This window comes from Lagenorhynchus albirostris, chromosome 20 (assembly GCF_949774975.1).
Source record: "Lagenorhynchus albirostris chromosome 20, mLagAlb1.1, whole genome shotgun sequence".
NCBI classification, from domain to species: Eukaryota; Metazoa; Chordata; class Mammalia; order Artiodactyla; family Delphinidae; genus Lagenorhynchus; species Lagenorhynchus albirostris.
The window spans coordinates 31,633,183-31,660,379 of NC_083114.1; the positions used below are offsets into that span (position 1 = coordinate 31,633,183).

The 27,197-nt window shown below is 38.6% G+C and overlaps 2 protein-coding genes across 3 annotated transcripts in view; both read left to right on the forward strand.

The window, feature by feature from the left end:
• MED13 (mediator complex subunit 13) overlaps positions 1-4,543 on the forward strand; it is a 94,623-nt gene extending 90,080 nt beyond the window's left edge. For both annotated transcript variants that reach the window (XM_060133170.1, XM_060133171.1), the window contains exons 29-30: positions 63-163; positions 519-4,543. In XM_060133170.1, coding sequence (XP_059989153.1) covers positions 63-163; positions 519-651 — 234 coding nt within the window. In that variant the 3' untranslated portion in view covers positions 652-4,543. The remainder of the gene's footprint in view (positions 1-62; positions 164-518) is intronic.
• Positions 4,544-14,814: 10,271 nt separating this feature from the next.
• INTS2 (integrator complex subunit 2) overlaps positions 14,815-27,197 on the forward strand; it is a 50,510-nt gene continuing 38,127 nt past the window's right edge. Inside the window, exons 1-7 of the mRNA XM_060134283.1 lie at positions 14,815-15,149; positions 16,415-16,553; positions 18,933-19,035; positions 19,870-19,983; positions 22,008-22,138; positions 22,386-22,559; positions 25,582-25,808. Coding sequence (XP_059990266.1) covers positions 14,857-15,149; positions 16,415-16,553; positions 18,933-19,035; positions 19,870-19,983; positions 22,008-22,138; positions 22,386-22,559; positions 25,582-25,808 — 1,181 coding nt within the window. The 5' untranslated portion in view covers positions 14,815-14,856. The remainder of the gene's footprint in view (positions 15,150-16,414; positions 16,554-18,932; positions 19,036-19,869; positions 19,984-22,007; positions 22,139-22,385; positions 22,560-25,581; positions 25,809-27,197) is intronic.

The following is a 27,197-nucleotide window of genomic DNA, read 5'->3' on the forward strand; positions in this document are numbered from 1 at the left end:
AGAATAAGGTAAAACCAACAGATCTTTTCCATTTGGCTGACTGATTACCTGTTATTTTTTAGGCCTCTTTGCACCTCCACGTGCCTTCAGTGCAATCTGACGAGCTGCTTCACAGTAAACACTCCCACCCACTTGACTCAAATCAGACTTCAGATGTCCTCAGGTACAGCTCTTTTTACCATTAAGAGTTCTCCATAACAACTTTGCAAGAATACAATGTTGATCCTTATGTATTTTTCTCATTTTTGGCGGTAGTTTACAGTTATGCACCCTTGGATTGCTAGATGAATTATATATCATTCAGAGTGAGTGCTTTTCTTTCTAACACGTGTAGTCTACTTTTGAGAACAATTTTAATGAAAATCAGTTTTCTTTAGTCTCCTCAAGACTCTCTATTTTCATACCTTCCACTTTTTTCTTTAAATTGACTTTGAATCTTAGATGCCATCATTGGAAATTGCTTCCAGAATTTAAAGTGCAAGTAAACACGTGACTTACATAGTTTACTTGCTTTTCAGGTTTGTTTTGGAACAGTACAATGCACTCTCCTGGCTAACCTGTGACCCTGCAATCCAGGACAGACGCTCATGTCTCCCAATTCATTTTGTGGTGCTGAATCAGTTATATAACTTTATCATGAATATGCTGTGATCTTCATTTGATGGAACTGTGCAAGAAAAGAACAAGGGAAAAAGATATTTCGCTGCAAGATTAAGTTACAATTATCTTCTCAGTGAAAGTCATTTGTGATGGGGTCTAATTCTTATTACTTCAACAAATATTGTTTTGACTTGGGGGTATGGGCGATAACCCTGTTATTTTTCATTGACTATACTGAACTCTTTAGGATGATGACTGATCATACAAAGCGTATTATAACATTTTCGTAGCAAAATTAACCTTTTTTTTCCAGTCACAGTATTTGTGAAAAGTAATGAGCCATAGTACCCAGTCATGTTAAATGAATATTAAAAGCATGGAGAAGGAAACATGAGGAACAATGAATTTCAACATATGGCTTCAGAACATCAAGATGTTCTTGTATTGGATTATAGTATCTAGTATTCAAAATGCCTGCATCTCTTATTTATTGTAAGTTTTTAAATGTATAAATTGTCTTATATTTCTTAACCTCTTTTATAAAAATTTTCCTAGAAGGTTTATACTGCCTTCTTGCTTTAAAGCAATTGGTCTAAAATATATGTAATCGTCTTAATTAAAAAGTTGCAGTAGGGTTGCTTTTAGAGTATTATTTTTTTGTAAGGGGGTGGGTGGGACAGTAAATTTGTATTGTCTTGATGTACAGTTTAATGGGGATAGAGGGGGAATAATGTCCATACCATTGTGTGTGGAGGATTTACAGCTAAGCTGTAGTTGCAGAGTACATGTACAGTAATGAAGTTCACTGTGTTTATAAATTGAAAAGGTACCAGGTCTTACAACATTTTATATATCAGTCACACCTTTACAGAATAACATGATGGCAATATACAAGTGATATTGTTAGGTGGTTTAACTTAGAATAAAATGAGAATTCTTCAGTTATATTTTGTACTATGGTTTAGGGCTATGACTAATATTTCAGGCCATTTCCAGTGAAAGAAACTTAGTTTTACAAGAAAAACATTTGCTACTGAATGCTTAAACTAATTTTGGTGTTTAATGTTACATGCTTACATTTTTTGTTGTTGTTTTAACAGTGGCACATCTAGGCATGGGAATATTATTACTTATGAAAATTATCTTCAGGATCTGCTATAAGGTTGAAATTTAGCCCAGCTCTAGGCATTTTACAAATTATTTTAAGAGCAGTCACTCTTGATTGACTTTTTTTTTTTTAATTAAAGATTGGGAATGTGTGTGAGAGTATGCATATGTATGGATGTGTGAGTGCAATCAAACTGTGGTGTAAATAGATCCTCAGTGAATTCTGGTATTCAGACTATTCCACTAGTTAAAGAACCATTTTCTAAACTTAACCCGTTTCCTTTTGCCTTTTTATTTATTTAATTTTCTTGGTTTGGAGATGGCAGTCCCAAACACCAGAGTCTGTACTTTTCTGTAACACAGCTCAGATTAAGGCAGGGCATATGCCAAGGAGGTTCTCACCTCCCTAAAGAAGGGACTTGAATTTTAGGGACTTTAATTCACCCCTTCCTTCAATACAGCTTTCCCTCTTCTTGTTTGCACATGCCAAGATAACTGCTTCTATGCAGGCTTTATCCCCTTAAAAAATCCTTTCTACAGTGCTGCTCACAAGAGAGTCCAAGTTAGCCTCCTACCTGTGTCGCTGACTTGAATTCACAGTCGCCAAGTCTACCTGTCTTTCTTGGAAGCAGTCTAGCTAAATTTTGAATTTGTATGTTCACTAATTCTCTACAAGGACAAAATTGATTGTATTTACAAAACTGTAATTTGGTATGTTTTGTTGTTTTTTGGTTGGCTTTTGATTTTTTAACTGAAACTTGTTTTGTAAATACTATATGCTTAGCTTAAATATCACTTTCTTATGAACAATATAATTTCTTCAAATTGTGTATATTGAAACATTAGCAAGTCTTGTTTTTCCTATAGAAAAAAACAATTGGTGACAGAGGTTTTTGATCATTTCTTCAAAATTATAATGCAATCCCAATGGTCAGCATATTTTGAAGTTAAAATTTAAAGATCACATCTCTGCATTTGTTCTTAAATTATGCTAACACACTACAGATTATGTTGGCATATTTTGTTCTGTACTTTAAAAAAACACTTGTCTGAGATTTGAGGGGAAAGATGCTTATTTGGAATTTCTATTAAAACAGTATCCTTTTTTATATGTTTTATTAACTCAATAGTGACTCTTACAAATAAAAGCTGTATTCTCAATTGTTTAAATCACTAGCCTATAGTAACCACACCTCAGTTTGAAAACAGATTTTTAAAAAATTATTCCCTGATAGTTTCTTTTATATGGAGCCATAAGGAAGGAACCCATTATACAATTCCTTTTTATCTGGGAATCAGGGAATAGTTCCCAAATATACAGGATTTACTGATAAGATTTTTTTTGCCCTTCATATATAAATTCACACTCAAATAGAAAATTATTAAATAGCCATTAGAAAAGGTCAGGAGATTTGGTTCAGGAAAAAAAAATAAATTAAGCCTTTCATGCAGGATGATGGATCTGACTACTAATGTACTGTCACAGACAAGTATGGGTAGTTTTGTTTTGTTTAAATAGGTAAGCAAAGTAATATACTTTATACCAGTTGATCACCAACACCTTGACTTCTTTGTTACAGTGCTAATGTCTGTTTTTTGTGCAGTTATCCATTACAAAGCAGGGTGGGAGTTGAATATTTTGGCATTTTAAAAGATTAGTTATATAATGTCTGCTTCCAGCCAGTGAGAAACATCTAGCCATACCTTTCTTATGCAAGCCATTCAGTTATCAGGACTGTGAATTAACACTGTATGAATAAATTTCTGTACACCTTATTGTTTGGCCAGAAGGCCACCAAGTGTACTTATATGTAATCCTTAAATTTTAAAGTAGCTGTAATTTTTAAATCTTTCTAACTTTTCTTAAACCACTAAAATTAAGCTCTTACTACTTAGTCAACTATCCTCAGCTGTATTCGTACTCAATTGTCAGTATGGCACAGATTACTGTATTAAAATATTCTCCTTTCGTCTTCATATTTACCTTCTGAGGTAATTTTTTAACTTAATGTGTTACTACAAAGATTTTCAGATCTTTAATCAAGCACTATGTTAATACTGTAATATCAAAGTACTATGTTGCATTATTTAAAATGTTCAAATTGAATACATTAAAAGGAAGTTTTTAAATGCTGTTGCATCATATAATTTGCTGTTCATCCACTATGGCATCGCATATCAGTCTGTTAATACATTTAATGTTGCATGAGTGATGTTTTGGTCTGGGTTTCCTCTTAAGAGTTTAGTTTGTCTAAATTAAGGAAAAATGTTTTTGACATACATTTTTTTTTGTTTCCCCCCACCCCTCAAAAAAATCTGCTAGAAATCTTGACCTTTCGATTTTTCCTGGTGTTTTAATGGGCCCAGAACTGTGTTTAAATTTTTATATATATGTTTTCTTTTTTGTGGAGTATTAATTTAAAAACTGGATTTGGGACCTAAAATACTCCTCAGGTTGATGTATTCATGAAGTTTTAAAATAGCTTTAGTTTTCAAAGTAAACTGGATTTGTGGACCTTAAAGTTACTGAGTTTAAACTACAAATTGTAATGTCATTACTGGACATGTCCGCATCAACTCTCTCAAAATAGCTTGGTCACTTTATGAAGGGGCGTTTTAAAGTTGTTTAGCAGTGAGATTTAATATGGTCCAATTGCTTTTTTTTTTTCTTTAACGCAACAAAAAAAGAAGAAGGAACAAACACTATTGCTGCCGAATGCCATAACACTGAGTTGTACAAATTGTGATTGAGGAAATGAAAAGGTTTATACTTTTTAAAAAAAAACAAAAACAAAAAAAAAACTTCAAATGGAATAAATTATTCATGAAGCCTTCATTGTGGTGTCTCATTCTGTTGAAAATATTTGTCTTAAATTTGTGTAAAAAGTAGTATTTTTATGTCACTTATAAATGAAAAGGGGCAACCTAAAAACTGACTAATGGAGTTTCAATTTCTTCATCTGAAGTATTTTATTTTTTTAAAGATTTTAATCATACCTCGGTGTATAATATACAGGAAAATTGTATATGTACCTACGTATTAATTCCTTTTAGGCTGATCAGTTTGATATGTTTTCTAGTCTAAACAAGTTACCTTCAAATATTTAAAGCTTAATTGTGTCTCTTTTAAATCACACAGATGTTTTTGAAACATAAGAAAAGTGGGTTTTTTTGTTTTTTTGTTTTTTTTTTTTTTTGGCTGTGCCGCACAGCTTGGGGGATCTTAGTTCCTGGACCAGGGATTGAACCTGGGTTTTTGGCAGTGAAAGCACAGAGTCCTAACCACTGGACTGCCAGGGAACTCCCAGAAAAGTGTGTTCACATATGAACAACCCACTGAAAATATCTCTGCTCATTTTTTATAAGCTTCTGTTTAAAATATTTTTGTCCAAACTTAAGCTGAGTAAGGACAGATCCCAAAATTGTTGTGGTCATTTTAAAATCGTTTCTGACAGCGGAAGTAAAAAGAAAGAATCCTGTATGTTGTTGGAACATTTATTTAAAATTTTTTTGTCTTATGGTTTATATTACCTCTGATTTTTTTTCTAACTATTAAAACAGTTTAACTTTATGTTAAAGTTAAAAAGCAGGGACTTCCATGGTGGTCCAGTGGTTAAGACTCCATGGTCCCAGTGCAGGGGACCCGGGTTCGATCTCTGGTCAGGGAACTAGATCCTGCATGCTGCAACTAAAAAAAATAGATCCCATGTACAGCAACTAAGACCCAGTGCAGCCAAATAAATAAATAAATAATTTAAAATAAATAAAAACACCTGCAAATCAAGCTTTTGGGGGGGAGGGGTACTCGTTGCCCAACTACGTACACCCTTTCTTTACTGTTTGTAGTTTTAAGTATTGAAAACCAATCTCTGAAAAATCCTATTTTGAGTGGCTTACTGATATTTTTTCTTCAGTATTTGTTAAGAATTCAAGCTGCTTAGAGACAGACATGTTCCCTACCTTAGGCAAATATACTTTTTACATTGTGACCCACTGTGGAACATCATGGCAAAATCTAAGACTTGAAAGCTCAAGATGGTAGTGAATCCCTGGGAATCTTTTCTTGCAGAACTTCTGCCAAGTTCTCCATATGAATTAAGAACTACAGATTGAGAGGTAAAATCATGGAATATGGTGAACATTTTGAAATGTTCTACAAGGAATATATTGCACATGCAAGTGACCTTGGCATCTTGATATTAGTAGCACATTATTTACGTAAGTACAGGCATATCTCATTTTACTGCACTTCACTTTATTGTACTTGGCAGATAATGGGTTTTTTACAAATTGAAGGTTTGTGGCACCCTGCGTTAAGTCAGTGCCATTTTTCTAGCAGCATTTTCTCACTTCGTGTCTCGGTGTCACATTTTGGTAATTCTCACAATATTTTTAACTTTATTATTATATTTCTTACGATGATCAATGATCTTTGATGTTACTGGTACTATAGGCTCAGATGATAGCATTTTTTAGCAATAATGTATTTTTAAATTAAGGTATGTACATTGCTTTTTTAGACATAATACTGTTGCATACTTAACAGACTACAGTATAGTGTAAACATAACTTTTACATGCACTGGGAAACCAAAAATTTCATGTGACTTGCTTCATTATATTTGCTTTACTGCAGTGGCCTGAAACCAAACCCACAATGTTTCCGAGGTATACCTGTATGTATTTGCTAATGAACTTGATGAGGTCACTTGAAATAATATCAGCTTATTACTAAAGGTACAAATATACATTTATCACAATTCTAGAATCAAAATTACAACATGTTCTAACAATTTTTTTTCTGTTTAATGATTTTATTATCAAAATATGCCCAAGACAAAATTGTTACTACAGAACTATTAAATATTTGGAGCTATAGGGTCATTGTAGGTTTTTAAGAAGTCTGGAGGCAGAACATCTACTTCAGGATAAAGGTAGAAATGCTGTTTGAGCTCTATTCAAGCTATTTGTAGTAAATAAATAACCTTTGAAATGTTAGTTTCTAGGGAAACGGACCGTTATCTCTCAGGCATGTTAAATGTTCAGGCTTTGCTTAACAAGATATTCAGGGTGTATTGCTCTATTAACAACTGGTTCAGATAAGTCAATTCCCCATGCCCCCAAGAACATATAGTTAAGAGTATAAAAGTCCCTTAACAAGATATTCAGGGTGTATTGCTCTGTTAACAACTAGTTCAGGTAAGTCAATTCCCCATGCCCCCAAGAACGTATAGTTAAAGAGTATAAAAGTCCAAAGGGCACACTGGGTTATTTGAAGGGTTCACATAAGCAAAAACAAAAGAGAAAGGAAGAGAGTCTGTGGTTTCGGCTCATGGTAAAAGATAAATTTAACTGTTGTGAAAGTATTCCTGAATCATCTATACTGATACTAAGTCTACAGTTTCCAATATCTTCCTGTGTATACACTAGAAAACATCAATCCTGGACTGAAAACTAAAGAGCCCTCATTCTCAGGGTCCTATAACTGTAACCAGAAATTCTGTTTAATATTGTTTGAGGTGTTTTTTTTCTTTCAGAGCGACCCACCAGCACTGTTTCAGGAATGACCTTTTGTGAAGGTAAAAGGTTGATGTTTTAAAAACTTCCTTACTTTGCCACTCCCTACTACAGAGAAAAAAAAATCTTAGTGATACATTTCAACAGTCCCCAAACCATGTAGCGTCTTACAGGCTTGCATTCAGAATGCCTGAGTTTGTCTTGATTCTGCTTTTGTTGTTTCTTGAGTAAATCTACTTTTAACTAAAGTCAACAATCTTCCTCCACAAAAACCACCTGGTCCTTAATAGTGTTCCTTGTCACTGTGAATGGCACTACCATCCATTCAGTTGTGCCAACCACAAACTCTTCCTTGTAACCAGTCAGCAAAAACTGTTGGTCTTCTGTATTTACTGTCATATATGTCCATTTTTGCCTCTATTGGCCTGACCTTAGTCTAAATTAGCACTATGCAATGCTATAAAGGTGATTAGGGTAGAAGAACCTTATCTGGGTGGACCACTGCAATATCCTCCTAACTTCGTCTCTCTACTTTCAGTATGTTCTTTACTTGGTAGCTTAAAACCCTAAAGGCTGCTTCTTGCTCTAAAGATAGATACCAAAAGTCTTAGATGATTTGTCCTCTGCCTACTTCTCCACAAGCCCCAGAATGGGCCTTTCTCCTGTGTTCTCCTAGCCTCCTAGGCATTTGAGTTCTTTGAAAGTCCCACGGTTATTCTTCCCTTAAGGCCTCCCCCTACTTACCACGTATACCCCTGCCTCAGATCAGGGCCCCTTGTTATATACTCTTATTGTTACATATTCTTATTGTAACACTGTATGGGGACTTCATAGTGTTTTTTGTAGTTTATAATTGATTGCCTCTGCTACGAAATGACTCCATAAGGGCAGAAATTTGGTCTGTTTTGCATACAGTTCCAATGCAACACTTAGCATGTAGTAAGGCACTGTAATATTTTTCATATAGACTTCTTGTAACATACCAGAAATTACACAACTTAGCTTTAGTGTGAGTTTTGCAAATAATTTAAATGAAGTTATAACATTTTAATTACTTGGAACTTTTTTCACATTAGTAGAAGTAGTTTGGCGTCACTGGATTAGGATTCTTGTACTCCTAGTTTTGCCACCTTCTTGCTTGTGACTTCAGACAAATCATTGAACCACTTCGAAGTCTCAATTTGCTCATTTGTATGTGAACTCAACCGTAACCATATCTTCCTAACCAGCTTCGTGAACCTCCAAGGAAACGGCAAAAAACACTTTGAAATTTTTAAAATACAAATGTGAGGGATGATTAATATAATACCTATGTTCTCTAGAAGAGTCAAATCCAGAATAAACTAAGGCTTGCAAGAGAAAAAAGATGCTTAATGGCAACAACAAATACGTTTCTAGCAAGAGCAAGGATGGAAAAGATACAAAGGGTAAAGTATTTAGTACTCAAGCTTTATCTCCCTTCTGTCCCAAACTACCCCCACTAAAAAGATATCAGCTTGAAGGGTCTTCAGGCTCTAAAATGTAAAATAACATGATGGAGTTAAAATCTGAGAGACAGTTAACTGATTTAAAGGAGTCTCAAGTCTCCACACCCAAACGAATTACATCCTGGGTGCTGAAAAAACTTGCAGATACGAATTCAGAAACACTGTAAAAATGAAAGGTTCTGAAAGAGTGGAAATTACAACTTGCCCAGTTTTTAAAGTTTAAAAAACTTATGTCCTAGGAGCTACTAACAAATTTACTTGACTCTAGGAACAAGATCCTCAAAAGCCAGGATAAAGCACTATGCGTTCAATAAATGAATTGATTATCTACCCTAGTAATGAAATACAAACCTTTGACCTTAAGCCCTCGGTCTACAGAGAAACATTTGTATAAACAGTTTGATAAGCCCTCTAAAGTGGTATGAGTGACAATGCAGTGCATATACAAGAGGGAATAGCTGATACCAAGCTCATATTTTATTTTCACAGCATTGATAAACTGATCACGGAAATCCACATTCAGCAGGTTCTTTAAGGTTTCATAATTCATGCTTGAATTAATTTAAAAAACCAATAGTAAGTGCCATACTGTGTGCCAAGGACAAAGAAATAAATATGAATCCTGCCCTCAAAGTACTTACTTTCTGGTGAGAGGGACAGACTAAAAATTCTAACAGTTACAGGGTAATATATGAAGTACTACGATGGAAAGAAGCAAAGGGTGGCTTGGGAGCACTGGAGAAGGGTACTTAGGTCTAATGAAGAGATAGGTGATTTGTCAGGAAAGGATTTCTTACAAGGGAACACTAGAAGTGAGACTTAAAGGATACTTGGGGGTTACTACATAAAGAGAATAAAAGGCATTCCACACAGGAAGAACAGTAGGGGAGAAGACCCATGAATAACATGAAGGATTTGGGAAACAAGCAGTTCAGACTGACTAAAACAGAGGCACCATGGTGGGACATGGCAGAAGTCTAGGCTAGAGAGGAGTCGGACCACGAAAAAACTGTCTTTTGAGTGCCACCTTAAAGAAAGTGAACTTTATCCCTTAGAAGGGAAGTGTTTTAGTAGTTGGGATGATTCATAATTGGTTGAACAATTATACCCAAAAAGGCTTGATTGGTGGAGCTATGTCAACTTGGAGGGATGTCTCTAATGTTATGCTACAGAACCTTGGCTGGACCCAATTGTACTCAACAATTTACCTATAAAATTAATGTAGGGCTTCCCTGGTGGCGCAGTGGTTGAGAGTCCGCCTGCCGATGCAGGGGACACGGGTTCGTGCCCGGGTCCAGGAAGATCCCACATGCCGCGGAGCAGCTAGGCCCGTGAGCCATGGCCGCTGAGCCTGCGCGTCCGGAGCCTGTTCTCCGCAACGGGAGAGGCCACAACAGTGAGAGGCCCGAGTACCACAAAAAAAAAAAAAAAAAAAAAAAAAATTAATGCAGGTATGATATGTTTAGCCAAAGCAGATAGCCGGTATAAAAGAAGAGTCCAAAGGTTCTTGACAGGCAGAAACAATTGAAGAAATTTTGTAAAATAGACACACTGTTGAGGATAATTATAAAAAGAGTTCCATGTTGAGAAAACTGGAGCTAGATATCTCCTGAGATCCCTTTACTTTTGAAATTCCGTGATTCTATTTCCAAAGAACATTGGTGCTCCTTTAAATACCTAAGTCTTCTAATTTGTTGAAGCTCATTTACTGGGCAATAATTTACATAAAAGCACCTAGAGTACCTGAAACACAGTAGATACTGTTTTTTTCTCTTTTTTTGTTTCTCTTTTTCTTTCTTCCCTTAGTCTGATTGAAAAATAGTTAAAGTAGGAAAGAATAAATCAAAGTAAGCCAGTCATGGTTGAGAGTCCGCCTGCCGATGCAGGGGACACGGGTTCGTGCCCCGGTCCGGGAAGATCCCACATGCCGCAGAGTGGCTGGGCCCGTGAGCCATGGCCGCTGAGCCTGCGCGTCCGGAGCCTGTGCTCCGCAAAGTAAGCCAGTCAGAGGTGAATGTTCACTTCATCCAGGACTTAAAGTATAGGAACTTTATAACATGTTTCATCAAATCTAAGACACCAGTAATTGCAAAACATTTTATGTACCACTAAGAAAAAAAAATGCTGTCAAGAACAGCTTAACACCTAGTAATTGTAAGATGTTCCAGTTTCAGAGATGTTAAAATGTGAAAAAAAGTCATCATAGAATTGATGAAACATATCTTTTCATGAGGAGAAAAGGTAATGAGCCTCAGTACCACATTGGTCTTAAAAAGGGATTATTTCCTCAAACATTTAATAACAAAAAGGTATGCCATAATTATATAAGATACTCTTGATAATCCTTTGATAAGATACTCCTTTGATAATCAAAGGCTAATTTCTAGCATTATTTACCATTCTAGAAGTTCCCGAATCTGCCTTAAGTAAACATCTGATCTGCCAAGTCTTTAAAAATTGGTTTTAGTATAGTTAGGGAGTAGGCCTCAGAGGAAGCCAATCTAAAACTCAAAAGCTCATGAATAAATCTTTTTTCACTAGGATTTCTGAGTTCTATAGAATGATTACAAAAATGATTTCACTGGCAAACATTACAATGTAGATTTGAAAGACTTTTGTTGACTAAGTGGATATGAGGGGGAGGGGTTGGAGTCTAGGATGACTTCCAGGTTTCTAGCTTGAGCAACTCTGGGTGTTAGAAATATTCACTGAGATAAAAATTGGAAGAGAAAGGTACTTGGAGGAAGATAAGTATCAATACTCATCACCATTACACTCTAGATATCTCATTCAGGTAGGATATGATTTGCTATTCTCTACAGATCAAGATGGATGTACATGTTGTGTCTCCATTAGTGATTACAGGATCATAAACAGAATTGGAAGAGATCTTAAAAATCACTTAGTTCGGGGCTTCCCTGGTGGCGCAGTGGTTGAGTCCACCTGCTGATGCAGGGGACACGGGTTCGTGCCCCAGTCTGGGAGGATCCCGCATGCTGCGGAGCGGCTGGGCCCGTGAGCCATGGCCGCTGGGCCTGCGCGTCCGGAGCCTGTGCTCCGCGTCGGGAGAGGCCACTGCAGTGAGAGGCCCACGTACTGCGCAAAAAAAAAAAATCACTTAGTTCATATCCACCTCCTCCTCTTATTCATCCCCCAAGCCAGTGTTTGAATTCCCTTCACTCTTGTGAAATGATCATCCAGGGAGAATGAAATTGCTTAACCTCTCACTCTCGATTCCCACAACTGTAAAATGGAAATAATATTACCTACCTCAGAGAATTAAATCAGATAACAGATACAAAGCACTAGTGCCTAGCAAGTGTTCAGTAAGTAGGTCCTTAATAGATTATCAGCCTAAAAAGTAACAATATTGTACAGTTTGTAACCCATTGTGAAATTGATTGTGAAATCAATTTTAGTGTGCAGTGACCAGCAATTTAAAGAAGTGAAATAGAATACATGACACGTAATATGTGTATTATGTCATAAAACATTTGTTTCCATGTAAATGTGGATATACATGTATATCTGTGCTCTGGGTCACAATGTGAAATGTATTACTGTGGGCCAGGTGGAAAAAAGTTTGAGAAACACTGTAACACACATTAGTTCTTTTCTTCCTTTGCTGATTTTTCGTGTTGAAAGCAGACCTTATTTTTAGAGAGATTATCCCTTTGTCAAAGCTTTAGAAACTATTAAGTACTCTATCTCTGTAAAATGTTTTTGTTTCGGCTCCCCGCATAATATCTGCTGAATAGAAGGTGTTAAATACACATTGGTTGAATCAGGAACCAGAAATAATATGAAAATATATAGAGACTAGAGGTTCTTAATCTACTGGGTGATCAAAACTCCTTTGAGAAGTTGTTGCAAGTTTTGGACCCTCTTTCCAGAAGAACTGTCAAACACTCACAATTTTGCACGGATTCTAGAGAATTCCTTAAACTCCATCCATCGTCCTCTAAGGATCTATGATTCCTGAGAACCCGAAATGAAGATGTTTAATTTTAACTGATGACTGTGTGTTGAGGTCGAGAGCAGAAGAAGGCTTGGGATTAGATTGCTTTTTAAATTCTCCAACAAATCCTAGGATTATAAAACTGGTGCTGAAAGGGCACCACAGTTGTATAGGCAGAGATGGAAAGAAATGTGTACAGTCTGGTTCTATTAGTGTTCTGGTCAAAGAATAGTGGGGGCAACTTTAACTTTTTTTTTTTTTAATTATTTATTTTTGGCTGCCTTGGGTCTTCGTTGCTTCTTGCGGGCTTTCTCTAGTTGCGGTGAGTGGGGGCTATTCTTCGTTGCGGTGCGCTGGCTTCTCATTGCGGTGGCTTCTCTTGTTGCGGAGCACGGGCTCTAGGCGCGGGGGCTTCGCTAGTTGTGGCTCTCGGGCTCTAGAGCTCAGGCTCAGTAGTTGTGGCGCACGGGGCTTAGTTGCTCCGCGGCATGTGGGATCTTCCCACACCAGGGCTCGAACCCGTGTCCTCTGCATTGGCAGGCGGATTGTTAACCACTGCGCCACCAGGGAAGTCCCAACTTTAACATTTCTTTTACACACGTTGTCATTTGAATGCCACGGTAGTCCTGTGATAATGAAATTGCAGTTCGGAGGGCCTTAATGATTTATCTAAAAGGATTCAGCTGGTATGCTCTGGAAAAGAGACTGCAAACAGCACGATCCTACAACTCCCAGGGGGAAGTTGGGTAGAGCACACAGAGAAGGCGGAAGTGGGTGGAGCCGCCCATGCGTGCCGTTGCATCATCGCCGACGTCTCCGGTTTTCCTTTCGCAGCAACCCTTCTTTTCAGTCCAGTACGGTGGCCGACGGGAGCCAGGCGCTGGGGATGAATGAAGGTGCTCTGTGCAGGTTGAAGCAGTCTCCTCCGCTTTCCCCTCCCTTCAGCCCGGGCTGTGCCTTTGTGCGGTGTCCTCATCGAGCCCCCATCGCACCGCTGCCCCGATTGGTCCCGGCGACTGGGTTTTTGCTGCCCAGGTCGACTCAGGGCACAGCCAGGGCTGGGGAATCCGGATTATCGCCTAGGCCCAACTTCGGACAGCGCTCTAGATTTCTACCGCGTCCCGCCTCTAGTGCCGCCTCTAGGGCCCCGAATCCCCGTGGGGTACCGGGAGGTTGGAGGGTAGATTTCAAGGTATGAAGCTTTCACTTCTCAGGCGTCAGAGCGTTTCGGGGTCCATGTCCGCAACCTGCCCGACTTTTCTCAGCCAGAGGGATTGGTTGGTTCTCGTTACGCCCGGGGCCAGACCTATGAGCACACATGTCTTGGCGCCTCGGCTCTATCAGCCCGCCCCTCTGTTAAAAGGCCAGCTCCTTTTGCTTAAAAGCAAAACGTTTCTGCCCAGCCCTCTGTTACCCACGTTTCTGCTAGTCTGTGGGTCTCAAAGGGGATGGCTTTGGCGACCTGCTACTTGCTTTTTCTGTTTCTGAGTGCTCTTGAAGACAGAGAAGTGCCCAAGTGGGACTCAGCTTTCTCCCACAGCTAATTGCACCTACACAGCTGGTTTTTTGTTTGTTTGTTACTAGTAACACAGGGGATATAGGATAGTGTTAAGGTCTCCAGGGCGTTATAACTGTCATAACTTCTGGCTAGTGAGGCGATTTACCAGTGCTTCCACCGACTCGTGGAGGGTGGGAAAGAGAAGCTTAATGGTTCTTCACATACGTTGGGTAGGCGTGTGAAAATAAAGAGGTACAAAAGGTGAGCGTCCTTAACTATGCTGTCCTTTTACTTGCATTGTGGCACTCATAGGACTGGTACAGTGGAGAAATTACTGGACTGGGATTTAGTAGATGAGGGTTCAGCCTTGGATTTTGCCACTGACTAGTAATACTCCTCTGGGCCTGTTACTTAATCTCTCTGGGTTTCATATTCCTTCTTTGCAAAATGGGAGTGTTAGAACAGAAGGTCCCTAAGTCTGAAAGAGACATTAATATACTCTGTTTTCTTTCTCATTTTCCAGGTGGCAGTAGAAACATAGGGAGCCTTTAATTGTGCCAGGAATATTGCCAACATCAGGGCCTATTAAAGATAAACCACGTTTTTCAGAGGTTTTAAAAAGAGGGGAACTCATACATGTGGAGTTATACCCCTACTTTTTTTTTTTAACCACTAGGATCAACAGTGATAATGACCGAGTGTACAAGCCTTCAGTTTGTCAGTCCTTTTGCTTTTGAGGCAATGCAGAAGGTGGACGTTGTTCGTTTGGCATCTTTAAGTGACCCAGAATTAAGACTTCTCCTGCCCTGCTTGGTGCGGATGGCACTTTGTGCTCCTGCTGACCAGAGCCAAAGCTGGGCTCAGGATAAAAAACTCATCCTTCGTCTTCTCTCTGGAGTGGAAGCTGTCAATTCCATTGTTGCTTTGTTGTCTGTGGACTTTCATGCTTTAGAACAGGATGCCAGCAAAGAACAGCAGCTTAGGTAATGTAATACTATATAATATGTGGATTGATTGGTATTTATTTCGATTTGCGTGAAAAGAGAGAATCAAACTTTTTTGGAGATTTTAGGGCTTCTTATTACAGTGCGCTCTTCCAAAAAAGAGAAGATTGGGAATCTGAACTTTGGAGAGCATTTTTTTTTTTTTTGCGGTACGCGGGCCTCTCACTGTTGTGGCCTCTCCCGTTGCGGAGCACAGGCTCCGGACGCGCAGGCTCAGCGGCCATGGCTTACGGGCCCAGCAGCTCCGTGGCTTGTGGGATCTTACCGGACCGGGGCACGAATCCGTGTCCCCTGCATCGGCAGGCGGACTCTCAACCACTGCGCCACCAGGGAAGCCCTGGAGAGCATTTTTTAAAGTTATTTTTTATTTATAATTAAAATTTTAGGGTCTTTTGTATTTTTATTTTTTGTGGTACGCAGGCCTCTCACTGTTGTGGCCTCTCCCGTTGCGGAGCACAGGCTCCAGACGCGCAGGCTCAGCGCCCATGGCTCACGGGCCTAGCCGCTCCGCAGCATGTGGAATCTTTCTAAGCCGGGGCATGAACCCGTGTCCCCTGCATCGGCAGGCGGACTCCCAACCACTGCGCCACCAGAGAAGGCCTCTAGGGTCTTTTGAATTCCATATTGTAAAATGTTGTGCTGAGAACTTTGGCTATATACACTGTTGTGCTCAGGCTAAACTGATTAGGCTAATTACTCTCAGTGGGAAGGGGGTAGGGTAAGTTCCCCTAGAGTAGAAGGATTTATTGGAATCTCCTGAGGGGCTTTTATTTTTATTTATTTTTTATTTTTTTTTGGCTCTGCCACACAGCATGCAGGATCTTAGTTCCCTGACCAGGGATCTTAGTTCCCCAACCAGGGATGGAACCCCCACCCCCTGCAGTAGAAGTGTGGAGTCTTAACCATTGGACCTCCAGGGAAGTCCTGTAGGAGGCTTGTTAAGCTTGTACTGAGTCCCCCAAATTCTGGACATTTGTTTTGTCCTTCCTCCCCATTGTGGATCCAGTAGTGAGCCACTGTTGTTAATGGAAGTGGATGTTAACTGTCAGTTGTAATGGAGTCTTTACACAGGTTGTGAATCTCTGAAATAGAAAAACAAAATATTTCAAAAGTAATACACTCATGAAATATATGAAAAGAATTCATATATTCTTTTGTAGATTATTTCTGTAAAAGGTCATTTTTATGCTTTTATTTCTATGCCAGTGTTCTCATAATTGTTTTACACGTTTGTACTTTATTAGGCATAAACTTGGAGGAGGCAGTGGAGAGAGCATCCTGGTATCACAGCTGCAGCATGGACTGACTTTAGAGTTTGAACACAGTGATTCACCTCGTCGATTGCGTCTTGTGCTTAGTGAACTTCTGGCAATTATGAACAAGGTGCGTCTATTTTAATCACAGCTCAAAATATGCATGACTTGATGTCTACACATAGAAGGTAGAAACAGGCAAGAAGGCAGGCAGGTTGCATCCTCTCGTACACATATTTCTATTTGTTATGTAAGTGTCTTCCTTTCAAAGGCTTGAAAGGATATTAAATGCCTGCTTTTAAAGGCTGTTTCTAATTACTGTTTTCTCTAATTTATGCCTATTCTGCATTCTCTATCATAAGGTTTTTTTCTGTATGGAGTCCATTCAACGGCTTCTTGATATTTAGAAAGATATATAGCTCAAGAGTTGTATAAATGACAAAATTTGAAAATATCTCTATAGGATGTAATTTCTCCCATAAAGTGTTGTGCAATATGTACGTGATTCCAAAAAAATGTGTGAGATTCCTTTAGATACTGATTGAATTATGTACCTCATACGTAACGGTGACTGGGGAGTATCAAAGCTGAATTGAACGTGGGATATTTGACTAGCTTCACTCACTAGGTGGCTGAATTGTTCCTGTATACTAAAGAAGGCTATTCAACCTCTCATCTCAGAAAAATGATAGGTTACTTTCTTTCTTTCTTTCTTTTATTTAAAAAATTTTTTAAAAAAAATTTTATTTATTTATTTTTGGTTGCATTGGGTCTTCGTTGCTGCATGGGCTTTCTCTAGTTGCGGCGATCGGGGGCTACTCTTCCCTGCAGTGTGTGGGCTTCTCATTGCGGTGGCTTCTCTTGCTGCAGAGCATGGGCTCTAGGCATGTGGGCTCAGTAGTTGTGGCACGCAGGCTTCAGTAGTTGTGGCTCATGGGCTCTAGAGCGCAGGCTTAGTAGTTGTGGCACTCGGGCTTAGTTGCTCTGCGGCATGTGGGATCTTCCCAGAGCAGGGCTCGAACCCGTGTCCCCTGCATTGGCAGGCAGATTCTTAACCACTGCGCCACCAGGGAAGTCCCTATTTATTTATTTTTATTGAAGATTTGCAATGTTATATTAGTTTTGGGTGTACATAGGTTACTTTAGGTCATGGACTTTTGGGTGATAATGGTTAATTGAAACTCTGAATTTTAAATTTGTGAATGTTAGGAGTTACCATACAGAGAACTAAATTGGATCTTCATATTAAGATGTCTTATATAAGATTGGGCCCAGAGTTTGAGAAGCAAATGTTTTGTACTTTGAGACTCTCAAGGTTAGTTAATTTATAATAAATAAAGTTTAGTTTTATCAATTGTGGACCAAAAAAACCTAAATTCTGTTTCCGAAGAAAATACTGATGGGGGGGCGGATTTAGTTAGTTCTAGATAGTTTTTAAGATGTGTTACAAATCTTAATTTTTTTTTCTATTACAAAGTTATTTACTTCAGCTCTTTTCTACTATACTGATAGTCTTTAATTTTTTCTTTTTCTTTTATTTTTGATTTTTCTTATTTTTTTGGTCACACCATGTGGCTTGCAGGCTCTTAGTTCCCTGACCAGGGATCGAACCCGGGCCATCAGCAGTGAAAGCACAGAGTCCTTACCACTGAACTGCCGGGGAATTCTTTTTTTTTTTTTTTTTTTTCCGGTATGCGGGCCTTTCACTGTTGTGGCCTCTCCAGTTGCAGAGCACAGTCATCCAGACGCGCAGGCTCAGCGGCCATGGCTCACGGGCCCAGCCGCTCCGCGGCACGTGGGATCTTCCCGGACCGGGGCACGAACCCGCGTCCCCTGCATCGGCAGGCGGAATCCCAACCACTGCGCCACCAGGGAAGCCCTGCCGGGGAATTCTTGACAGTCTTTAATTTTAACTAATATTTTCCTACATCTTTTTCTTAATACTGTACTTGATGCCTCTAATGAAATAAGTGACCTGCCTCCTCTGAGCGGTTTCCAGTTTTTCAGTTCAGCACCCTTCAGCATATGGGAGATGTAGCAATGAAACTTCTGTAGGAAATTTTCAGAAAAGCTGGTTGGTACTTTTGATGACTTAAATTTTTATTCTTTGTTTTTCCCACACTTCATTTAGAACATGAATTTATAGCTGTTATACTGCTTTAAGTTTATAGTTTTTTAGCTTTTTTTTGAACTACAACTTATGTAGGTAGCATTCTTAGTTCATTTCTTTGGCTTGTCTTATCTTTAATTCCAGATGTCTCCAAATATTTGTATAGATATAAATTATCAAGACTCATATTGCATGTCTGGAATAACAATGTGACTTGACTAATTGTGGTTAAATTGGTACGTTCATCCAGTACTGCATATTCTACTGTAGTATATTAATGACTTATTAAGAGACATGGTCTGTAAGCTCAAAAAATAATTACAAAAATAGTAAGGGGTCTAATTCATTACCTGAAATTAAGAGAATTCATCATTTCTTTTTTCTTTCTTTTTTTGAAAGGTATCTGAGTCTAGTGGAGAATTTTTTTTCAAGTCATCTGAGCTATTTGAGAGTCCAGTCTATTTGGAGGAAGCTGCAGATGTACTTTGTATTTTACAAGCAGGTACTATAATGAGTGCTAAGATAAATTTCAGATATAGTTTCTTGTTAAATGATACTGTGTAACTTCTTAACCTGGAGTGTTGTGCTATTTTAAGGTTCACCTAATTAAGAATGTACCTTAAAAGTTTAGGTCAAAAATGACTAATAGTAGGACAATGATTAAGTAAATTATATTATTTCTATAGTATAGCATACTGTGCAGCCATTAAAGTGGTGTATTTGAAGAAATTTAATCCTTTTGGAAAATGTTCACAATATGTTAAATGAAAAAAGCAAGTGGCAAAATGGTAAGTAGAATATAATCCCAGTTTTGTTAAAAGTAATACCCATAGGGGGATTAAAATAAAATCTTTCAAATTACTAACTTTGAGTGATGGGATTAGAGCTGATTTTATTTATATTCTTTGCACTTTTTGTATTTTCTGGGCTCTTTATAATAGGTATGCATGATCAGAATTAAAAGATAGAGGACATAAAAATGCAGAGAAAATTTTCATGAAAGTAACTCTTTTGACCAACACTGTCCACCACAGCGATGACAGTGTTCTGTGTTGTGCTGTCTAGTACAGTAGCCACTAGCCACATGTGGTTATAGAGTACTTGAAATGTGGCTAGTGTGATTGAGGAATGAAACTATTTGTAATTTAATTTGATTTTAATTTAAATAGTCACATGTGGCTACTGGCTATCCTACTGGACAGTTCAACTCTAGACTATGAAAAGAAAGTACTTTAATTACTTTTAAATGACATTGGTGAAATGTCAAAAGATGTTTAATGTATGATACAATGAAATATCCCTCCTTAGTAGTAACACTGATTTTGTTTTCTTATAGAGCTCCCATCCCTGCTTCCTATAGTTGATGTAGCTGAAGCCTTGCTCCATGTTAGAAATGGTGCCTGGTTCTTGTGTCTGTTGGTGGCCAATGTTCCTGATAGTTTTAATGAAGGTAAGTGTAATTTTAAAATGGGATATTGAAGAGATTTGCTTGGGCATGTACAGGACCTTTTTTTTTTTTTTTTTAATAAATTTATTTATTTTTGGCTGCGTTGGGTCTTCTTTGCTGTGTGCAGGCTTTCTCTAGTTGCTGCATGTGGGGGCTACTCTTCGTTATGGTGTGCGGTCTTCTCATTGCGGTGGCTTCTCTTGTTGTGGAGCACGGGCTCTAGGCTTGCGGCCTTCAGTAGTTGTGGCATGCAGGCTCAGTAGTTGTGCCCCGCGAGCTCTAGAGCACAGGCTCAGTAGTTGTGGCACACGGGCTTAGCCGCTCCTTGGCATGTGGGATCTTACCAGATCTCGAACCCATGTCCCCTGCATTGGCAGGCGGATTCTTAACCACTGCACCACCAGGGAAGTCCCTAGGACCTACTGTTTGAGCTAAGAAGAAACACTTATAGGGTTTTATTTGAGATTTTATTTTTTGAAAATTTATTAGTGCGTATTCATTGTAGAAATGCTGAGTTTAGAGAATTCAAAATTGTTTTGAGGTTACAGATTTAAGTGCAGTGAGTATGCAGCAAAATTTTTTTTTTTGGCCATTCGTCACCAGTGCTATAATAGGGAAGTAAAAAATACTAAAGAAATAGAATATATAATCCCTGTGTTCCGTGAACAAAGGGGAGAGAACATATATCTGTGAAATAGCCAAAGAGCAGTACGAGATATACGTAATCAGAAATACCAGCAATCAGACCTTTGTTTTTTAACCTTATTGCTATCAGCTTGCAGAAAAGTATAGGGTAGAAATTGAGAAAAATCAACTGAAATTTTCACCACTATTTCAAACTGCTAGTGACTGAAGATTGTTGTTTGGGTCTGAGTGAAATCAAAATTACATTTATTGAGCAAGGTAATTTGTGAATTGAGAGTCAAGCAGAAAAAGATGCTGGATCTGGGGGGCATAATTTCTTTTTTTTTTTTTTAATAAATTTATTTATTTATTTTTATTTGTTTATTTTTGGCTGCACTGGGTCTCTGTTGCTGTGCGCGGGCTTTCTCTAGTTGCAGCGAGTGAGGGCTACTCTTTGTCGCAGTGCGCGGGCTTCTCATTGTGGTGTCTTCTCTTGTTGCGGAGCACAGGCTCTAGGCACGTGGGCTTCAGTAGTTGGGGCACGCAGGCTCAGTAGTTGTGGCTTGCGGGCACTAGAGCACAGGCTCAGTAGTTGTGGCACACGGGCGCAGTTGCTCCGCGGCATGTGGGATCTTCCGGGACCAGGGCTTGAACCCCTGTTCCCTGCATTGGCAGGCAGATTCTTAACTGCTGTGCCACCAGGGAAGCCCTGGGGGGCATAATTTCTAACCTTGTCACTCACTCTCTGTGTGATCTCCATCAAGATACTTAACTTCTCATTTGAAAAATGGAGGTATTGATAATATTTCCCTTTTGTTTCTAAGAGATTTACTGAATATTACACGATAGGTTTAGGTTGACCTTTCAGCTCTTTAAAGATGTCATTCTGTTGTCTTTGGTAATTTTTATCTTTATTCCTTTGTACATGTTCCTTTTTTTCCTCTGGCTACTTTTATTTGTTTATATTTTTTTTTTATCCCTTCTGGCTACCTTTAAGATTTTCTCTTTATCACTGGTTTTCAGAGATTTGATTATGATGTGTCTTGGTATGATTTTCTTAGTGTTTATCCTTCTTGGGATTTATTGAACTTCTGGGTTTTTAGTTTTCATCAAGTTTGGAAAAATTTCTTCAAATATATATATTTGTCTTTCATTCTCTTTTTCTGAGACATTACAAGTATGTTTGACTATTTGATGTTCCACAGGTCACAGTTCATTTTTTTGAGTCTCTTTTCACTCTTGGCTTTATTTTGATCAGTTTCTATTGCTATGTTTTCAAGTTTCCTGATCATTTTCTTCTGTAGTGTCTAATCTGCATAAATGAGCGATTCTCAAGACTGAAAAAATTGTTTCTGATATCCTACTTACAAAGCTTAAGGTAATAGAGCCTATTAAATGTTCAGTTTGTAGGGGCCTGATCAAAAATGGAGAACGACAAGATGAAGAGAGTCTTGGAGGAAGGCGGAGGACGGATGCCTTACGCTTCTTATGTAAAATGAATCCTTCTCAGGCCCTGAAGGTCCGAGGCATGGTGGTAAGAGATCTTATTATTTTTGTGAGATAAAAGCCTTTATATTAGGACCAGGAACTCTTCTCAAGATGGTTTTAGAATATTATAGAGATTTGGAATTATAGTTATAGACTGGATGTATTACCTTCTTCTGTGGGTTTTTATATTTTGTGTTATGTCCTCCCCTAAACTTTAGATGCTTTAGATTCTGGCTCATCCTGGCCCTTTTCCTTATGATACTGAATTCAGTTTGTTTTCTTTGCTCTGTTAGGTGGAAGAATGTCACTTGCCAGGTCTTGGAGTGGCTTTGACCTTGGATCATACTAAAAATGAAGCTAGTGAAGACGGAGTGAGTGACTTGGTTTGTTTTGTTAGTGGTTTACTTCTTGGAACAAATGCGAAAGTCCGGACTTGGTTTGGAACTTTTATCCGAAGTGGACAGCAGGTGAGGGAGAAATACGTGTATAGACCAAGGATCAGGCTATTTTAGTAGTTAGTAAGAGAGGAAGAAACACTTTTAGAATGATGTCGTTAAGTCCGTGGTTCTCAAACTTCTTAGTCTCAGGACCTCCTAACATTTAAAATAAATCATTGAGAACTCCAAAGAGCTTTTGTATGGGCTTTTTTTTTTTTTAATTTAATTAATTTATTTTTGGCTGTGTTGGGTCTTTGTTGCTGCATGCAGGCTTTCTCTAGTTGCGGCGAGTGGGGGCTACTCTTCGCTGTGGTGTCTGGGCTTCTCATTGCTTTGGCTTCTCTTGCTGCACAGCATGGGCTCTAGGTGCATGGGCTTCAGTAGTTGTGGCACGTGGGCTCAGTAGTTGTGGCTTGAAGGCTCTAGACTGCAGACTCAGTAGTTGTGGCGCACAGGCTTAATTGTTCCACAGCATGTGGGATCTTCCCAGACCAGGGCTCGAACCCGTGTCCCCTGCATTGGCAGGCGGATTCTTAACCACTGCGCCACCAGGGAAGTCCCTGTATAGGATTTTATCTATTGATATTTACCATACTAGAAATGAAAACTGCAGTTTTTGAAATATTTATTTATAATTCATTGAAAAATAACAATAATAATCTCATTAAATGTGACTATAACATACTTTTTTAATGAAAAATAACCGTATTTTCCAAAACAAAAATTTACTGAAAAGAGTGGTATCATTGTGCATTTTTGCAAGTCTCTTTAATGTCCGGCCTTTGGAAAAACTGCACTGTATACTTGTGGGAAAATGAGTGAAAAAGATCTGTAATGTTAAGGAAATATTTTTGACCTTCTGGACCCCCAAAAGAATATTGGTAATCTCCAGGTTTCTGGGTCAGCCACGTGAGAACTGCTACGTGAGGTTGCTACATTAGGTCATCAATACAAGTTGTTATTGTAGTCTGTAATTTTAATATGTGTGTGTATATTATTATTATTATTATATTATTGTGGTAAAATATACATAATGTAAAATTTACCATTTGAATCATTTTTAAGTGTACAGTTCAGTGACATTAAGTACATTTACAGTGTTGTGCAACCAACATCACTATTCATTTTGAGAACTTTTTCATCATCCCAAACAGAAACTCTGTACCCATTAAACAATAATTTCCCATTCCTCCTTCCTCCCAGCGCCTAGTAATCTCTTTTCTACTTTCTGTTTCTATGAATTTGCCCATTCTAGGTACCTCGTATAAGTGGTATTTCTCTTTTTGAGTTTGGCTTATTTTCCTTAGCATAATGTTTATTTTATTTTTGGCTGCATTGGGTCTTTTTTGCTGTGCGTGGGCTTCCTTTAGTTGCGGCAAGCGGGGGCTACTCTTCATTGTGGTGTGCGGGCTTCTCATTGTGGTGGCTTCTCCTGTTGCAGAGCATAGGCTCTAGGTGCGCGGGCTTCAGTAGTTGCAGCGCGTGGGCTTAGTTGCTCCATGGCATGTGGGATCTTCCCGGACCAGGGCTCGAACCCGTGTCCCCTGCTTTGGCAGGGGGATTCTTAATCACTGCACCTCCAGGGAAGTCCCTAGCATTATGTTTTTAAGGTCCATGCATGTTGTGGCATGTGTCAGAATTTCCTTCCTTTCTAAGGCTAGTATTTTATTGTATGTATCTACTACGTTTATCCATCCATTGATGAATATATATTATATTTTGCAACAGTTTTTAACTTGCAAAATATTGTACTTTTTCAAAAAACATCTCATGGTAACTCTGTGAATAGAGTCCTGTCCCTACGAAGAAACTAATTCAGAATGGTTTTTAACTTGTTGAGGTCAGTGAGCTTGACAGTAACATGTATACTGCTTAGACCCTTCTTCAGTCTTTTTTTTTTTTTTTTTTTTTTTGTGGTTCGCAGGCCTCTCACCGCTGTGGCCTCTCCCGCCGCGGAGCACAGGCTCCAGATGCGCAGGCTCAGCGGCCATGGCTCACGGGCCCAGCCGCTCTGCGGCATCTGGGATCCTCCTGGACCGGGGCACGAACCCGTGTCCCCTGCATCGGCAGGTGGACTCTCAACCACTGTGCCACCAGGGAAGCCCCCAGTCTATTTTTTTTATGCCATGAATTCACCATACTTTTCTGTATCCAAGTTTTACTTTACTTCTAGCCCATTTGAAAACTAATTTTAAACTTTGCTTTTGAAAAGGAAGTGAATGTTTCTAGTATTCCTTCTATATGTCAGGCACTGTGCTAAGCACCTGGTATGATCCGCTTGTTTGTAATTGTTCTTTGTGTGCAATAAACTTTTCTTATTTGAACCTTATATCATTAATAAAACAGGCTTACCATATTTTACTTTGAAACACTCTAAAAATAATAACTAACTTTTGCCTAGTCCTTTACAGTTTAGAACTGCTTTCATATTTATTATCTTTGTTCATTCATCTATTTAACAAATATTGAACGCTTGCTGTATGTCAGGCACAATATGTCAGGCCCTGATGAGTAAGAGATGACTGGACATTATCCCTGCCTGAAGAACTGGGGGGGGGGGTAGACTTGTAAACTCCTAATTAGAGCACTCCTGGGAGTTAAATATTATTAATAAGATATTCATCTCCTTGTCATTTAAGACAAGGGGTTCAGAGAGGTTAACTTATATGCCTAAAAGTACATAATCAATTAATAGTAGAGCTTTTGTTTCCACTCAAGCCCTTGTGTCTTCACAATCTGAGCACTTTGTACATATGACTCCACTAGTCATTATGTATTTGAAAGCATCATTTACATGATGTTTTACATCTCAAATTGTTATTAATTTAGTATTTTCTGTACAACCAGTCCAAATTAGGGTGAGTAGAGTATTTGTCAAATCCACTGAATTTGCTGGATGGATTAAAATGAGATTCTGCAGTTATGATAGCCTCAGCCTCCTCAAATGGATCAGTTTCAAGTGTTTAAGTGGAGAGCTTTGTTTGAACTTCCTTCTGACTTAGTAAGTGCTCCATGCTTTCTTTCTTTTGTGGCCCATATTTTTCCCTTACAGAGAAAAAGAGAGACCAGTAGTTCTGTCCTTTGGCAAATGAGAAGGCAGCTTCTTCTGGAGTTGATGGGCATTCTTCCCACAGTAAGAAGTACCCGCATTGTGGAAGAAGCTGATGTGGAGATGGAGCCCAATGTGTCTGTGTATTCGGGGCTGAAAGAAGAGCATGTTGTGAAAGCCAGTGCACTCTTACGTCTGTACTGTGCTTTGATGGGGATCGCTGGACTCAAGTATTCAATAATTTGATATTTTACCTTTTTGTCATTTTACTTTCTTGTTTCTAATCCCAAGAAAGTGAGCCACAGGCCTTTTATTCAGAGGATTTGGGTTTTCTATTGGGCTTAGGTAGTGAGCTCGCCTATATCAAGAATGAAGGCCTCAGGCAAACATTCCTAGCTGGGATTTATCCATCTATTTTGGTCTGATTGTAAATAGAATTATGTAAATATGGGAGGAGCGAGAGCAGGTTAAGAAACCTATGACTCTACCACAGCTTCACATGACTATCATGAGCGATCTGTGAGTTATCCTTTACCTAGCCCATGCAGCTAGTTGAAGTAAATGTGTTCTGTGTTTCCTTTTACAACTGAGATCATAGATTGTTTAAAATTGATATGATGCGATTATTAAGCACGAGATTTCTTAGTCACTGGACTACATCCTTTTGAATACTGTCCTCAACTGTTATACATATAGTCCTCACTTTGCATGTCTCTGTTAACATGAGTTTCAGTTACCACACTTTAGTTAAATAACACTGCTCCCTCAACAACTACCATGATACATTAACCAAATTATTGTATAAAGTACAAACTTTGCTGAGAGCTTTTTAAGCCACAAATCACTGTGTAAATAAAAGAGGCACATCATGAGCAGTGACCAATCACATCATTTCTTTTAAAATCTTTCAGTAACTAGTCAATGTACAAGTATTACTCAGTTCATGAACAGACAGCAAAGTGAGTAGTAGTATCATCTCCTTGTCTCTCAGTGAATAAACCCATGTGATATTTTACAGAAATGGATAATTGAAAGAGGGAATTGGCCAATAAAAATGAAAGTGTAGCAAAGAAAGTAGTTAACGCTGGAAGTGACATTTGAGCCAAACGTAAATAGAAGAAACAGCTGACTGTGAGAATGTTGACAGTGCTGCCATTTGAGAGACCCCAGATACGTAGCCAGGTGAACTTAGTGAAGACGAACTTGAGGAAAGTCATTGTGACAAAAAGGATGAAGACCCAGAGGACTGATGCTGACAAAAATCTTCACATTAAAGGAATTCTCAGATATTTCATGACTGGAAGTACAAAGGATAAAATATTGGAAGCTGATCCAAACTTAGAAGGGGGTATGATAATTCATCAAGGCTTAGAGAAGATGCTCACTCCATATTATAAGTTATACAATGAGAAGATGGCAAGGGCTGTTCAAACTACTCTTGATAAATCTTTTACAAAGAAAACACTTTAATTCCCAATGTTTCTAACATATCCAATTATAGAATGCTGTATAAATATTAGTTTTACTATTTAAAAAAATTTCCCTATTCATTGTAACCAACAGTTTTTAATGTCCTGACAAAAATTTTAAAAGTTGTGGAACAGCTGTAATTTTCCCCA